General features: G+C 39.1%; 1 protein-coding gene across 3 annotated transcripts in view; it reads right to left on the bottom strand.

The window, feature by feature from the left end:
• Nucleotides 1-4,254: 4,254 nt before the first annotated feature.
• The window catches only part of cdh20 (cadherin 20), a 282,549-nt gene continuing 271,722 nt past the window's right edge, over nucleotides 4,255-15,081 (bottom strand). For all 3 annotated transcript variants that reach the window (XM_062977643.1, XM_062977645.1, XM_062977644.1), the window contains 2 exons: nucleotides 7,004-7,255; nucleotides 4,255-5,869 (listed from right to left, as the gene is read on the bottom strand). In XM_062977643.1, the coding sequence (XP_062833713.1) occupies nucleotides 5,370-5,869; nucleotides 7,004-7,255 (752 nt within the window). In that variant the 3' untranslated portion in view covers nucleotides 4,255-5,369. The remainder of the gene's footprint in view (nucleotides 5,870-7,003; nucleotides 7,256-15,081) is intronic.

Genomic DNA, 15,081 nt, shown 5'->3' with positions numbered 1-15,081 from the left:
ATGTTAGGTTCAATTTACTGATGATAGGCTTTAATTTGATGTTAGGTTTTAATGTTATTTTCATATGTGGGGTTTCTCTGGGATTTTAGGTCAGTATTTGTTTGTTTTATGGAGGCATTAAATGTTTGCCATTGTATACTGGAATCTGCCCCGAGTTCCCTCAGGGAGATAGAGCGGAATACAAATAAAGTTTTATTATTATTTATTATTATGCAAGTGGTCTCAAGCTGCATAAATTCTACAGTGTAATGTAATGTCTCCTGTCCCAATCCCTCCACCCACCTTAAAAGCCCGCAAATGGACTGAGCAAAATAGGTATGTTCAGTTTCTGATCAAGGTACAAGGAGGATGACATATTTACTATTCTGCTGCCAGAGAGTGAAGCTGAGACAAGGAGTTATAACAGCGATCATACCTCTGATCAAGCAGACTTGTTTACACATTTTGGCTGCTCGGCTGAGATGGAATTTATATAATTTTACAGTAAGACTAAATACTTACTTAACATGGAGCAGTTGTGTATCCTTAATTCTAGGATAAAAATATAAATGTCATTCCATAATTTAGGATTGTGGAGAAAGTGGGAAAAAATCAAATTATTTTCAGCAACAGCAGGTTTATGGAAAATTGGTACTTGAAACTCCCCAAAGTGCACTTTCAAAGGTTGCACCAGTGCCACTGTCACATGATGATGTTGACCAAAATGTTACATGCCATTTTCTCCACCAGTCCTAGGCTTTCTAATATTAATATAAGGGTTGACACAATGGAAACTTAGGACCTCATCCCACGAGTGGGGAAAGGCAGGGTAAATTGTCTTCTTACCATAGCATTTCATTCAGTTGCGTTTATAATGAGAACTGATAATATTTTCAACCCCATCACATGCAATGTATTTTGACCGTTTCTGAAAAAATAATCCATGTTCTGATCTATCATATGGGCGAGTGTAGTCTTCGCCCATTCCTCATTCTTTTAAAGAAATATAATATAAAAAGGGGGAAAAGTAACACGCTATGTTGAAATGTGGAAATCCAAGATTTTGAGGAAAGAGCAAATACAGCAACAGCAAAGTGGTTATACAGTAGAGTCTCGCTTATCCAACCTTCAGTTATCAAACGTTCTGTATTATCCAACACAGTCTGCCTACTGCTTGAATCCACAGCTCTTTCTCTAGGCAGCAAGTACTGAACTTTTTACAAATTTAACTTCCAACAATGTTGTTACTGTAAGTTCATATTATGCAATTCTATCTTTATTTGTAGTCAAATTTGTTAGTAGCCAATGTTTTTGTAGTCAATGTTTTCAATACATTGCAATGTTTTGGTGCTTAATTAATAAATACAGTAATTACTACATAGCGATACCATGTATTGAACTGCTTTTTCTGTCAATTTGTTGTAAAACATGATGTTTTGGTGCTTAATTTGTAAAATCATAACCGAATTTGACGTTTAATAGGCTTTTCCTTAATCCTTCCTTTTTATCTAACATTTTCACTTATCCAACGTTTGGCCGGCCCGTTTATGTTGGATAAGTGAGACTCTACTGTATATTAGAATTGTACAATTTCTGAGAAGTAAATTAATTTTTTAAAAATTATCATTAAAAAATCATGCAAGACTGGCAAAAAAGGGAGCATCAGTGTTCACAGGAACACCCACTCTCACGTTACTAAGGCAATCTAATATGAGTGAATGTGACAGATCCCATCCCACGTTAAATTAAGCACATTTTGCCATTTCCGTGTGAATCAGGAACGGTTAAATCCCATATGGGCCCAGAATAAGTAGTTTAGTGTCATATGATGGGCTCTATAAGACTCTGTTTGTAAACTGTTTTGAAGTGTGTAGAAATGGAAGTAGGGGGAACCTGCATCTAATGAAGTTTTTAATGTACTAAAATTTTCACTTGTAAAGGGAGATCAAATGGATTACAGTATTGAGTTCACTAAGGGCTGACAAACTGTGTTAGTTCTTTCCTACTTATTAGCCATATTGATCTGATGGCCATTGAGAGCCAGTGTTGGTAGTAGATTTACAAACTCAAAATGTAAATATGTAGGTCACATAGATCCACACACCATGTTGGGATGTCTGACTACAAATAAAAACAGGCAGATAGAAACAAAAAAAAGTTAAATAAAGGGAGTTTTGTTAAAAACTAAAGGCATCAATCACTCCACTATTTTTTTTAGAGAAAAGCATGAGTTTTCAGTAGTTTAGACCAGAGAATACATGTTCTAGAGAAGGAGAAGAAAACCAAAGTGATAATGATTTCAGTACTGAATAAGAGTGGGCCAATTGTGTCCCTGTAAAATTTTCAGCCAGGATCCTACATCACTTCAGTGTAGCATAAATATCTGCAGGCACAATACATATGTTTGCATTATACAACTGAATGCCAACGTAGTGCAATAACATATGGGTAAGTGGCCAATGTATATGGCTGAGATCCCCTGACATTATTGCATTGCACAATGCACATTTGTGAAGTATCCTTTATACTTTAATGCACTAATGCATGCTCAATGATTCCAGAGGCAGAACTTCATCTATACCATCCTTAGCTGGGCATGACTGCTGTGTATTCACTTCACTGTTCCTAGCCGCTGAATATTGTCTTCACTATTGCTACCTAGGGTTGATAAATTGCAAGTGAATAATTGTATCTACATAATAATTAAAAAAATTGTATCTACATAATAATTAAAATAATATATTTTAAAAACCATCAAAATAATATCTTAACTGAAAGAAAAATGATACAACTCGGTCCGGATTATGGTTCATGTACAAGGTTTTGCGGACGAATGGTTCAAGCATTTTATATTCTTTTGTTTTAAATGTATTTATTGTATTTTGTTAAATTATCCAATTGTTTTAATTGCTTATGTTTTATCTTTTTGTATTGTATATTGGCATTGAAATTTTGCCAGAGTCCCTTCGGGTGAGAGGGCGGGATAGAAATTAGGGAAATAAATACAATAGAACAATAGAGTCACAGATGTGTTCAGTTGAAGAAATAGAATAGCGGAGGGCATTTGAGATAATGGCAAAAAATACCACCATATCCTCATGAATACACCCAATATTGTCTGTTTTTTTTAACTAATTAGGATCAGATTTGGTTAGTGTTTAAATGAATCCAGATTGTCAGAGAGGATTCATTTAAGCTTGGGTTTTTGGGAGCCAGTGAAGGCTGAAATCTGTGCCAAAGCGGGCACAGATTTTTAAAACCTTATTTGGCCTGAATTTTAGTCCTGTCTGGAAGTGCCCTAAGAGTTCTATACAAATACTCTATGTAGATCATTAAACTGGGCTTTCTCCTGTGATACACAGCTTTATCACAGAAGAAATATTACATTTCCATGTATACATATATTTCCATGTATGTAGAAAGTTTGTGTCTCTTCATCCCTGCATGCATTCAATTTGCTTGGGCTTTTTGCTGGTGAGAGCCCATCCATCTAATCTAACTGTTATACCTATAGTCCTAAAAGGGATAACAAAGCCAGCAGCCAAATACAAACCCATTCTGCTGGAACTTAGCTACTGCTGAACTTCTTTTCGCCTTCATCCCTGCCTCTTTCTTTTCCCTTGTGTGTGCCATGTTTTATTTAGATGCTAAGCCTCAGGGAAGGAAGCATCAATTGACTATTTGAAAGCCACTTTGGGAGTCTTTTTGGCTAAAGGGAGCAAAAGCAAAACTGCAAATAAATAAATAATATATGTAGAAATAAAACTAATGGGCCTCAAATGTTTTGGTTTGTTTTGTTATTGTCTTAAAAGGAGCTCTTGTGTCCTTAGTCCAAATGCAGATGATCAGGCAATCGCGACTGGAAAAGTCTCTCATGCAATTAACTAAGTAAGGACATTAAAATGTTTTGATTCATTTCCTCCAAAGTTTCCTTAGAGACTGTTTTGAAGCTGTTTTTTTAGTCTCTCTTTCTCATAGGCAGGCTCTACACTGTAAAATTAATGCAGTTTGACACCACTTTAATTGCCATAGCTCAATACTATGGAATCCCAGGGGTTGTAGTTTGGTTAGGCATCAACGCTCATTGGCTTGTATATCTATGATTCCCACAATTTAATAATGTTGAGCCATGGTAGTTAAAATGGTGCCAAAACTGCATTACCTCTACAGTGTAGATGCACTCTTTGTATTAAAGCAATGTGAAAGAGAAAATGATAGCCTATGGTACACATATCTTTAATTCTTGGGCCTAATACATAAGACATCACCTCCAGATTTGTTTTCCTTCAATTTAACTTTTATTAAAAGAGGTTCTAAGATACTGTACTGTCTCCAGTACATGATATTTATTACCAAAATTATTAACAAATATACAAAACTTATATATGGAATATTTATTACATCCATTTATTCCTCTATAATACTGCATTTGTTCAAGTAGATTACCTACAGTGTAAACTTCCCTCAGTTTGATCTCATATCATTGGGAAAGCCCCTCTGACCCCTTATCAATATCAGTGTTATTTGATTTTAAGGAACTCTATTTGGCTTTAATTGGTAGCATCTGGTTTTCACATTTGGCACATGGAAGAAATATCTACAGTGCAAAAAAGAGGCATTTTTTTCTGGTTTAAATTGGAACCATACTTTTGAGAGCTGAGGAGAGAGGATCGATATATTAGTATTAATGCATATAACACACAGGTCAGGTGTTATTTGACTGAGTACAACTCAATGCTTTTCCTTCAGTCCTCTCCTGTGCACCAATGAAATCCTTTTGCTAAGCAAGGTGGCAAAAAAAGGTCAGTCCCTATTGAAGGGCTATAGGATTCTCGCTGGTGATTGAACCCCTGATTTCATGTTTTCTTTTGTTCTGTTTTGTGCCTTCTTGACTTTGCCAACATTTTTCAAACAGACAAGAAAGGAGGGTATCATCCATGTTGGGGAAGGCTTTCTGCAGACAATTTCCTTGCAAACTGAAAATTATGGGTCGTGGCCCCCAACTGTAAGAAACTGATTAAGATGTTGTGTGTGTGTGTTTATAAAGAAGAAGAAACGATCAGCAAAAGATGATAATGGCATTCTAGTCCAGGAGAGATGGGTTCAAGTGTAGCCATTAAAAACAAACAAAACTAAATCCATACCCAGGAAATAACTTCTCCCACCCCTTTTCTGTTTGTCACCGTTTACAAGTGTAGATTAATGTAACTGAGTAAAGCTGATCCAGAGAGAGCATTCGTTTATCCGCACTCCACTTCTGCATTCTCCCTCAAGCACCGTATTGCTATTTGTTGGAGGCCACCTCATCCCAGTCCCTCGAGCTGATGAGAACCAATTCGGAATGGCCGTTGCGCCTGAGCACTCTTAGTACCCAGCCTTTTCCTTCTTGGTTACCAAAGTGCCCCACTCCCTTCTGTGGCGCCATACATTTCGGCCAGCTTTTTAAAACGTGGCCCCCAGTCTGTCAGATAGTCATAGCTCTGCTCAGAGTCCGTGGTCACGGATTGTAAGGAACTGAGAGACTCAGCCACCGAGCCATTCCCTTCAAACATATATGTCTGGAGCGAGTCAAAGGGAGGAGCCCAGAGGTCCATGTCAGCTTCATAGAGCTTGGCCAACACATAGCTATGGACGCTGCTATCCATTGTGCAGGCCTGAGGCACGTATCTGGAAAGGCTCTCAATTTCTGGCATCATGTCCTGTCTGTTCTTCATCACCATTTGGGCCTCTCTAGGGTTCCACAGGGCAGCAATGTCAAAAGCCTCTGTGTCTTCCTCGCCTCCTCCTTCATCATCGTAGCGGACAATGTTTTCATGGATGTTCTCCTCTTCATCTATAATGTAAGGCTGCTTCCTGTGTCTTCTCATGGATAAGATCAGCAGCACCAACACTGTTAGAAGCAAGCAAAAAAGGTTTTTTTAAAAAGAAGAATTAAATAAAAGAACATTATCCTCCCTAGTCAATGTCACTGAGTCCTTCAGTCAAAGAACTGGCTCTGAAGAATGTCAAGATTGATGGGCTGGTGAATGCAATGCATTTTGGCAGGCTTTCACCTGGGAATAGCAGCTCCCTGCTTCTGTGCTGTGCAAAGCAAGTACTGGATAGTTACATTCACAGTCTGGGAAGTTACTTTTTACTAATTAGTAATGGCACAGGTTTACATTTTGGTTCCGAACATAACAATCAGTGGGAACTTGAGGGGTCAACACAAATGACTTCAAAACACAACAACAGATGCAGGTAAAACATTAGAAGAGAATGCTACTGGAACATGGCCTACAGCCCAAAAAACTCACAGCAACACAGTGATTCTGGCCATGAAAGTCTTCAACAATACAAAATACTAAATTAGTTAACCAACTAAAGGAAATGTGATGGGCAACGATTTCATCTCTTCATCCAATTTAATTTCTGCCCACTGCTATGGGAACGGTGGTAGGGAACCACATGTGGGTGAACTACCATTACTACCCTTAGCCCTATCACTCTTTTTGTCATGTTGGCAAGGGTTGTGGAAATTACTAACCACTAACCATGTTGGTGCGAGCTGTGGCGCAGGCTGGAGAGCAGCTGCAATGAATCACTGCAATGAATCACTCTGACCAGGAGGTCATGAGTTCGAGGCCCGCTCAGAGCCATGTTTGTCTTGTCTTTGTTCTATGTTAAAAGACATTGAATGTTTGCCTATATGTGTAATGTGATCCGCCCTGAGTCCCCTTCGGGGTGAGAAGGGCAGAATATAAATGCTGTAAATAAATAAATAAATTATTGAAGGTCATGGCTAATACAGTCTTATCCTAAAGCAATGTTAACTGTCTCTCAACATATTTTAGGAGGACACAGCTTCCTTGGCAACTTCTTGTCTATTCTTGAAATGCTGCTTAATAATAATAATAATAACAATAATAATAATAATAATAATAATAATAATAATAATAATAATAATAAAACTTTATTTATATCCCACCACCATCTCCCATAAGGAGATGTTGTTACTCAGGAACTGGCATATGTATTTATTTACCAAGTAAGACGAAGATACAGGCAAGGATGGCAATGAGGGCTCCTCTGCTCAGGCTCACAGGGAGCACATAGGCTTCAGCATTACAGGACATCACAAGACCTTTGTCATCACAGCTGCAAACATGAATGGTTACTGTCCCTGTACTACTCAACATGGGCCGTCCATTATCAGCTATCAGGACAGGAAGGTAAAAGGTGTTCTGCTCATGCTGCCGGAAGCCGGATCTCCTGGTTAAAATCCAAGCTGTGTTGTCTGGAATAATACAAACAAAAAAGAATGCAATATTTATTTTCCATGTAAAAAATAATCAACTAGAGGTATGTGTAAGTTATTTTCCACTTCCCCGCAGACAACAATAAATTAGAGAACCAATGTGGTGTAGTAGTTTGGACATTGAACTACAACTTTGAGGCCAGGGTTCGAATTCTGACTCGGCCATGGAAACCCGCTGTCACATTCATCCTCAGAGGAAGGCAAAGGAAACCACCTATGAAAAAGCTCTTGAAGCATTGTGATTGGTTCAACTTAGTGTTGCTATTACTGGATAGGAGCCTCCGGTGGCCTAGGGGATAAAAGCCTTGTGACTTGAAGGTTGGGTTGCTGACCTGAAGGCTGCCAGGTTCGAATCCCACCCGGGGAGAGCACGGATAAGCTCCCTCTATCAGCTCCAGCTCCATGCGGGGACATGAGAGAAGCCTCCCACAAGGATGGTAAAACATCAAAACATCCGGGTGTCCCCTGGGCAATGTCCTTGCAGACGGCCAATTCTCTCACTCCAGAAGCAACTCCGGTTGCTCCTGACATGAAAAAAAAACTGGATATGTAATCAACAAAAAGGGGTCCTCTACTCCATCCATGTTGATCATATGGGGAAGGACAATGGTACTGCTTTAGCTGAGTATATGAGTGATCTGGTTGAATCAGACCTACATAGCAAAATAACTGAAAGTTACTTGGGAGTTTCCAGAAAACACCAGAATTTTCCCTGTTTTTACGTAGCTTGGAACAAAATTGTTTTAAGGCCAAAAAAGGGAAAAGAATGCGCCTCTCAGAAATCTGCCCTAGCTGTATGTCATCTGGACCACCAGTACTGCCGTCAGAATTGATTCTCCCTTTTTTGCTAATATAAACATAAAATCATAAGTAAAAAATCGTAAGAGAGCTGTGATGGGTAATCACTGATTGTCCCCTGAGTTGGTTTCTCTAACAACCTCATCAGATGGGCTTGAAATTGGTGGCATACACCGGGTCCTCTCCATTTGCCTCATGAAATCTGCCGGCTTCCATTCCATGACATAGAGCTACTTCCGTGGTGCAAATGGAGAGGAACTGACATATGCTGCCATGGCAGCAACACAGGAGGCTTCTGTGTTGCATAGGGATCAATGGGGAGAAGCTGGGTGGCGGAGGCTTCCCCCCATGGGATGGGATTTGGAATAAATCTGGCAATGTGGGGTGTGGGGCGATAGGTTCCCCCCGCTAGACACCGCCATGATCCATGGCAATGATCCATGGCCAATGTAATAAGGTTGTAAGTCTCTGGGGGCCGGCCTGTGGCGCAGGCTGCTGAGAAGCCTGCTGCAATAAATCACTCTGACCATGAGGTCATGAGTTCGAGGCCAGCCCGTGGCGGGGTGAGCACCCGTCAATTAAAAATAAAAAATAGCCCCTACTCGTTGCTGACCTACTCGTTGCAACCCGAAAGATAGTTGCATCTATCAAGTAGGAAATAAGGTACCACTTATAAAAGTGGGGAGGCAAGTTTAACTAATTTACAACATTGGAATGGGGAAGTGCCGTCAGAGTGGATGATGAAGCAGCTGCTCCCCCCTGTGGCCAGAATCGAATATCCCCTCAGGAGCAGGTTAAATTGCCTCTGCGTCTGTCTGTCTCTGTTCTATGTGTTTATGGGCATTGAATGTTTGCCCTATATGTATATAATGTGTGATCCGCCCTGAGTCCCCTTCGGGGTGAGAAGGGCGGAATATAAATACTGCAAATAAATAAATAAATAAATAAATAATTTCTTTTTGCCTTGCCATAATCTGCTTCCTTTCTTATTATTTGTTATTTTGTCTCTTTATAAATTTTACTGCTGGTAGGATAAAGCATATGCATTCTCTGCAAATGTCATTTAATTATCTTATCACTATTATATATCTCAGTTAAAGGTTAACTGATTAAGATGACTGGCCTTTTTGTGGAACAATGCTGTAACAGAAGCAGCATAAATTGCCAAGATACAGCATTTATAAACACATTTTAAAAAACCCAGAAACATTTATATATGACTGGAAACAAAACAAAAAGTTTGCAGTTGATTATTTGGTATTGGCTGTGTGAATCTCCAATTTTCAGTTCCCAAATTTTATATGTTCAAAAATCAGTCTTAAAGTAATGCTTTGTTTTTCAATCCAAGTCAAAGAGTGGAAGGCTGGAGATCTGGATTTCCAAAGCTTGATGGTGATTCTGAATCTAGATCAGTTGAAACTGAGTCTAGATTGATCTGGACTGAACCAGGCCCGGATACAAGTTGCTAAATTAGATTCTAAACTGAATGTGGAATGTATTATGGATGTACTCACTAAATCCTAAAAATGAATACATTCCTCTTTACACCTGGGATTTTGGGATACATGGGAGATAATCTGCATATGCTGTCTAGTTTCTGCATTTACTGCAGATCCCCTTGCTGGACATAAATTCTTGGTGTATATAATTCAGACCTACCCTGTTTCCCCTAAAATAAGACATCCCCAGAAAATAAGACCTAGTAGAGGTTTTGCTTAATTGCTAAATATAAGGCCTCCCCCGAAAGTAAGACCTAGAAAAGTTTTTGTTTGGAAGCATGACCAACGAACAGAACACCAGAGCAGGCAGGATCGGTAAATATACGTATCATAGAGTGTTGTACATGGAAATAATGGTAACAAGAAATTCTTGATAGGATTCACAGTTTGTCTTATGCTGGTTTGTGATGACAACTACTGTACAGAATATAATAAATGTTCATTTTTTTTGTTCAACAATAAATGTGAATTCTTCTTCATGGAAAACTAAGACATCCCTGAAAATAAGACCTAGCGCATCTTTGGGAGCAAAAATTAATATAAGACACTGTCTTATTTTCGGGGAAACATGATAATTCTGGAATTTAACAGACAAGTGTAATTATTTTCTCTGGCACACTAATTTTTTTCGTGTCTTTGGAAGTGATTCTTATCATTTGGCTTTAGTGTGGTGCTTTGGGAAATAGATATAATTATAAATAGTGAAACAATAGACAGAGATGTAACTGCTGAATGTTATAAATGTAATGTCAGTATATTTTCTCCCCCAAATGTCATGGAAGTGCCTTACTCTTTGTTCTCTTTCTTATTATATTTTAACTATACAAACATTATAGAGGTAATACTGATGAAAAGATAATTATTAACATGTCCAATTATGTTATCTCACTTTCCATTCTAGATTATTGGATTAAGTGTGAATTGGATGGTCAAAAAAGAGAGGCAGACGAAGAAAAGAGGGCAAAAATAAAAAAGGAGAGAGTAAGGACTTCTTCACATGGCCCCTGGGGTCATGGCATTTTGCCAGCAGTCACCAGCGAAAGGGAAGGTGCGTGGGGTGTCTTGTGGCACCCCGCGCACCCTTCCGCTTTCCCTCATCATATGGTGGAGATAGGACAAGGCACATTAGCACCCTGTTCCTGTCCTCATCAGATGGGAGAAACAGCAGCAATGCGTGTTGCATGATTGTCCTTTCCCCGTCATATGGGGAAAAGGGGAGGAAAGTGCTACCTGAAAAACACTTTCCTCTCCGTCGTGGAAAAGGAAGCATCTTGTGACACTTCCCATCCACTTTGGGAGGAATGTGGGCAGTGTCTGCCAAGTGTCATCTGATGATGCTTGGCAGGCCTCGTCGACAACTGTAAAAATGGGGCTGAAAACCCCCATGTGAAGAGGTCCAAAGAGATTGAATTAAAAAAAATGAATAAATTCCAACTGTATGATATTGCTCTTTTAAACCTAAAACAGATGATTACTATCCCCTATACCAGTGATGGCCAACCTATGACACACGTGTAAGCACGTGTAAGCCTAGCCATTTTTGCTGACACGCTGCAGCATGCAGATTGATTGGATGACAAATTGTGGACAAATTTGGTGTGATTTGGTCCAGTGGTTTTGGTGTTTACTCCATGGAAATTATGCACATTACATTTATATATAAGGGTAAGGGTTTTCCCCTGACATTAAGTCCAGTCATGACCGACTCTGGGGGTTGGTGCTCATCTTCATTTCTAAGCCGAAGAACTGGCATTATCCATAGATACCTCCAAGGTCATGTGGCCAGCATGACTGCATGGAGCGCCGTTACCTTCCCACCGGAGCAGTACCTATTGATCTACTCACGTTGGCATGTTTTCGAACTGCTAGGTTGGCAGGAGCTTGGGATAACAGCGGGCGCTCATTCTGCTCCTGGGATTTGAACCTGGGCCTTTCGGTCTGCAAGTTCAGCAGCTCAGCGCTTTAACACACTGTGCCACCACCAGGGGACCCACATTTATATATATCATTCTATTATTATTGTAGTATATTATCATATTATTACTATTATATTATTATTATATTATTTATTATTCATGACTACATTGAAACTAGAATAGAGAGAAATCAGAGTGGAAACTGCAAGAGGTACCATAGATTGTTGTACATGGAAATAATGGTAGTAAATAGTTTTTGATTTATTAAATACAGTTATATATTACAATTATATATTTTTGTTATTTAAACTATACATATTGCAAAGTTATAGGGTTTTTTTTCCTTAAAGTGACACACCACCCAAGCCATGCTAGGTTTTTTGGTGAATTTTGACACACCAAGTGCAAAAGGTTGCCCATCATTGCCCTACACTCTGGAGAATATAGAGCCAGTTAAGCGGATGATAGATAGACATATAAACAGTTAGATAGACATAGAGATTTTCAGTAGGTTTGAATTAGATTGGCATTTAGCTTGATTTACTGACTAGTTTTCTGCTGCTTTTAGTTTTCTCACGGAGAAAAATGAAAAATGATCTAATCTTTCTGGTTTCAAGAAGGTACATTTTTCCAACAATAGATACGTTTTCATCACCCTTTTAACCTTTTTTGACTAGTTTGATATCAGGGCAGGCATCCAGATCACCCCTACGGAAATTTCCAGACTTGTTGACAAATTGACAATTCAAGTGCAATGCATTTGTGCCAAATCTTGTTTGTGCTTGTCTCATAAGTTGCCAGAGTGACTTGATGCCATAAGTATTGTTTGCAACTAACATGATGGGATAAGACATGGATGTCACAAATCTAAAGCACTCTCATTTCTCTCCTAACAGGTCTAGGTAAAAGCCCTTGCTGTATCACATCTCTTAGAAAAGAATTGTCTTTTCACATTCAAATGGCATGAACAGTAGGTGTACTTTATGTTTAACATGTCAGGATGGCTCAATAAAACACACTACAGAGAAGTGACTCCTGCTGTGATATGTTTGCATATGATTCTACTTACTTGCTGGTGCTTTCTAGATGTTTTCAACTCCTATGAACTTTCACCAAATGCCATATTAATTGGGACCCATGGGAAATGGAGGATAAAAGTTGTGCATGTAGAGGAGGATAAGAGATAGAGGAAGACTACTAGGACAAAACTGCCACCTAAAAACAGGCCGGGCTGTGGTGCAGGCTGGTTAGCAGCCAGCTGCAACAAATCACTCTGACCAAGAGGTCATGAGTTCGAGGCCATCCGTGCCTGCGTCTGTCTCTGTCTATGTTCTATGTTATGGCATTGAATGTTTGCCTTATATGTGTGCAATGTGATCCGCCCTGAGTCCCCTTCGGGGTGAGAAGGGCAGAATATAAATACTGTAAATAAATAAATAAATAAATAAAAACACATGCTTTTGGTTTATCAGGTTTTTGATGTAACTGATGCTACCCATGGGGCTTGTCCAGAGATTGAGTAGAAACAACCCATGTCAGTAGTGGCCATCGCAGAGCAGAAGCAATATGAGAAATAACAATAATAATAATAATAACAACAACAACAACAACAACAATAATATTAGTGATGGGCACACTGGGTGCCGTACCAAAAGATCTCAGCCGGCATTTGGAAACAATAGACATTGACAAAATTACGATCTGTCAACTGCAAAAGGCCACCCTACTGGGATCTGACGCATCATCTGAAAATACATCACACAGTCCTAAACGCTTGGGAAGTGTTCGACTTGTGATTTTGTGATATGAAATCCAGCATGTCTATCTTGTTTGCTGTGTCATACAATAAAATAATAATAATAAGTTTATTTATACCCTGCCTCCATCTCCCCTGAAGGGGACTCGGGGCGGCTCACAGATAATTTCAGATAAAAACAGTGACAATAAACAATACATCAGTAAACAAAACATACACCAATTATAAAATTTAAACATTAACCTATGAAATAAAAACACACTTAATAAAACATGGAATTAAAAACAGCGAAGTTAAGTAATAGACTAGCTAAAGTGCACTTTGTTATAAGTTGTAAACACAAGATAACAGATAAAGTGCTACCAATTCATTGGAGGTCAATTTGGGATGGGAAGGACCCTAAGTTAATATCAAAATTGACCAGGAGAAGTGCGACCGATAGAGGAAAGGTCAAGGAACATAATTAATTATGGGGATGGTTGGTCTTTAACCAATATGAGTAGCATTCATCCTATCTGTAAAATCCTGCATTGACATGGGTCCTTCTTTAGGTTGCAACCACAAAATTGTGATGCATCCACAAATCTCTCTCAAAGGACCTCATCAGATGAAGGTTTTATACTGTTTCTGTACACTTCAAAGATGGGATTTCATGGATCTCATCATAAGATACAAGACCTGCTCTGTGGGTTGCCTTTTTGATTCCAACTCAATGGCATGTAGAAATGGGAGGATTTGAAAGACAGGCAGGAATCAACTTCACTTCTTTCTTTGCACGTTAAAATGTGTATTTTTCCCCTTAGGATGAGAAGTGGCAGATTTGTCCATTTAATCTCCATTTTGTGATGTTTCAATGTGGTGTTTATGTGGGTGGTCAGGTAATGCTCCTCAATGCTCCTTCTGTCACCGTTAGTGGTTTAAGAACAGTATGGGTCTCATTGGAAGAAGTGTTTTCAAAAGTGTGCTGTCTCCTTGAGAGTAGGGGTTTAAAGAAGACGGGCACATTTCATAAAATGATGTGATTTAAAAATGTGCTGATTTCTATGAAATGGGAGGAGTCAACGCCCGCCAGTGTGATGGGAAATGGTGGATAGTTGAGCTAGAAATGGGAGAAGCAATCCTGTGTGATGGGGGTGAGTAAATTCTCTGTCTTCTTTAAAGACAGAACATTATGGAATGCCACTCAAAGATGATTCCACCCATTTATCCCATTGTAGGATGAGGTCCTTAAATATTGTTTAGGTACATAGACAGATCATCAGTGTGAGCTAGAATCACCACCTTACTGATGATGGTGAAGAAAATTTCAAAATACTTGGGACTGGAAGTGTTTGGAATTTCTGATTATTTTGGATTCTGGAATATGTGTATCGATATCTTGGAGATGGGACCCAACATAAACATTAAATTCATGTTAGACCAGTGGTTCTCAACCTGGGGTCCCCGGATGTTTTTGGCCTACAACTCCCAGAAATCCCAGCCAATTTACTAGCTGTTAGGATTTCTGGGAGTTGAAGGCAATATTATACAATATTTTAAGTAATTTCATGCATGAAACAAAGTTTCTTCACATTGAACCATCAGAAGGCAAAGGTGTCACTATCTCAGCTACTCATGTGGACAATTTAAATATTTTGAGAATTTCGGATTTCAGAAGTCTGGATTGGAACTATGTAACCCTCCTGATGTTAGACTGCTGCTTCCAGCATTTGTTTCAGTTGGCTAGGCTGGGAGTTGCAATCCAGGATGACCTGGCACAGCCCACAACATCTATTTAATAGTAAATTAACATTAGAGTAGAACCAGTTTATCACTAAATGCATATATAAAACTAGC

Source organism: Anolis carolinensis, chromosome 4 (genome assembly GCF_035594765.1).
Source record: "Anolis carolinensis isolate JA03-04 chromosome 4, rAnoCar3.1.pri, whole genome shotgun sequence".
Classification (NCBI taxonomy): domain Eukaryota; kingdom Metazoa; phylum Chordata; class Lepidosauria; order Squamata; family Dactyloidae; genus Anolis; species Anolis carolinensis.
Note: the sequence above shows the minus strand (reverse complement) of the source record. Positions and strands in the feature narration are given on the sequence as shown.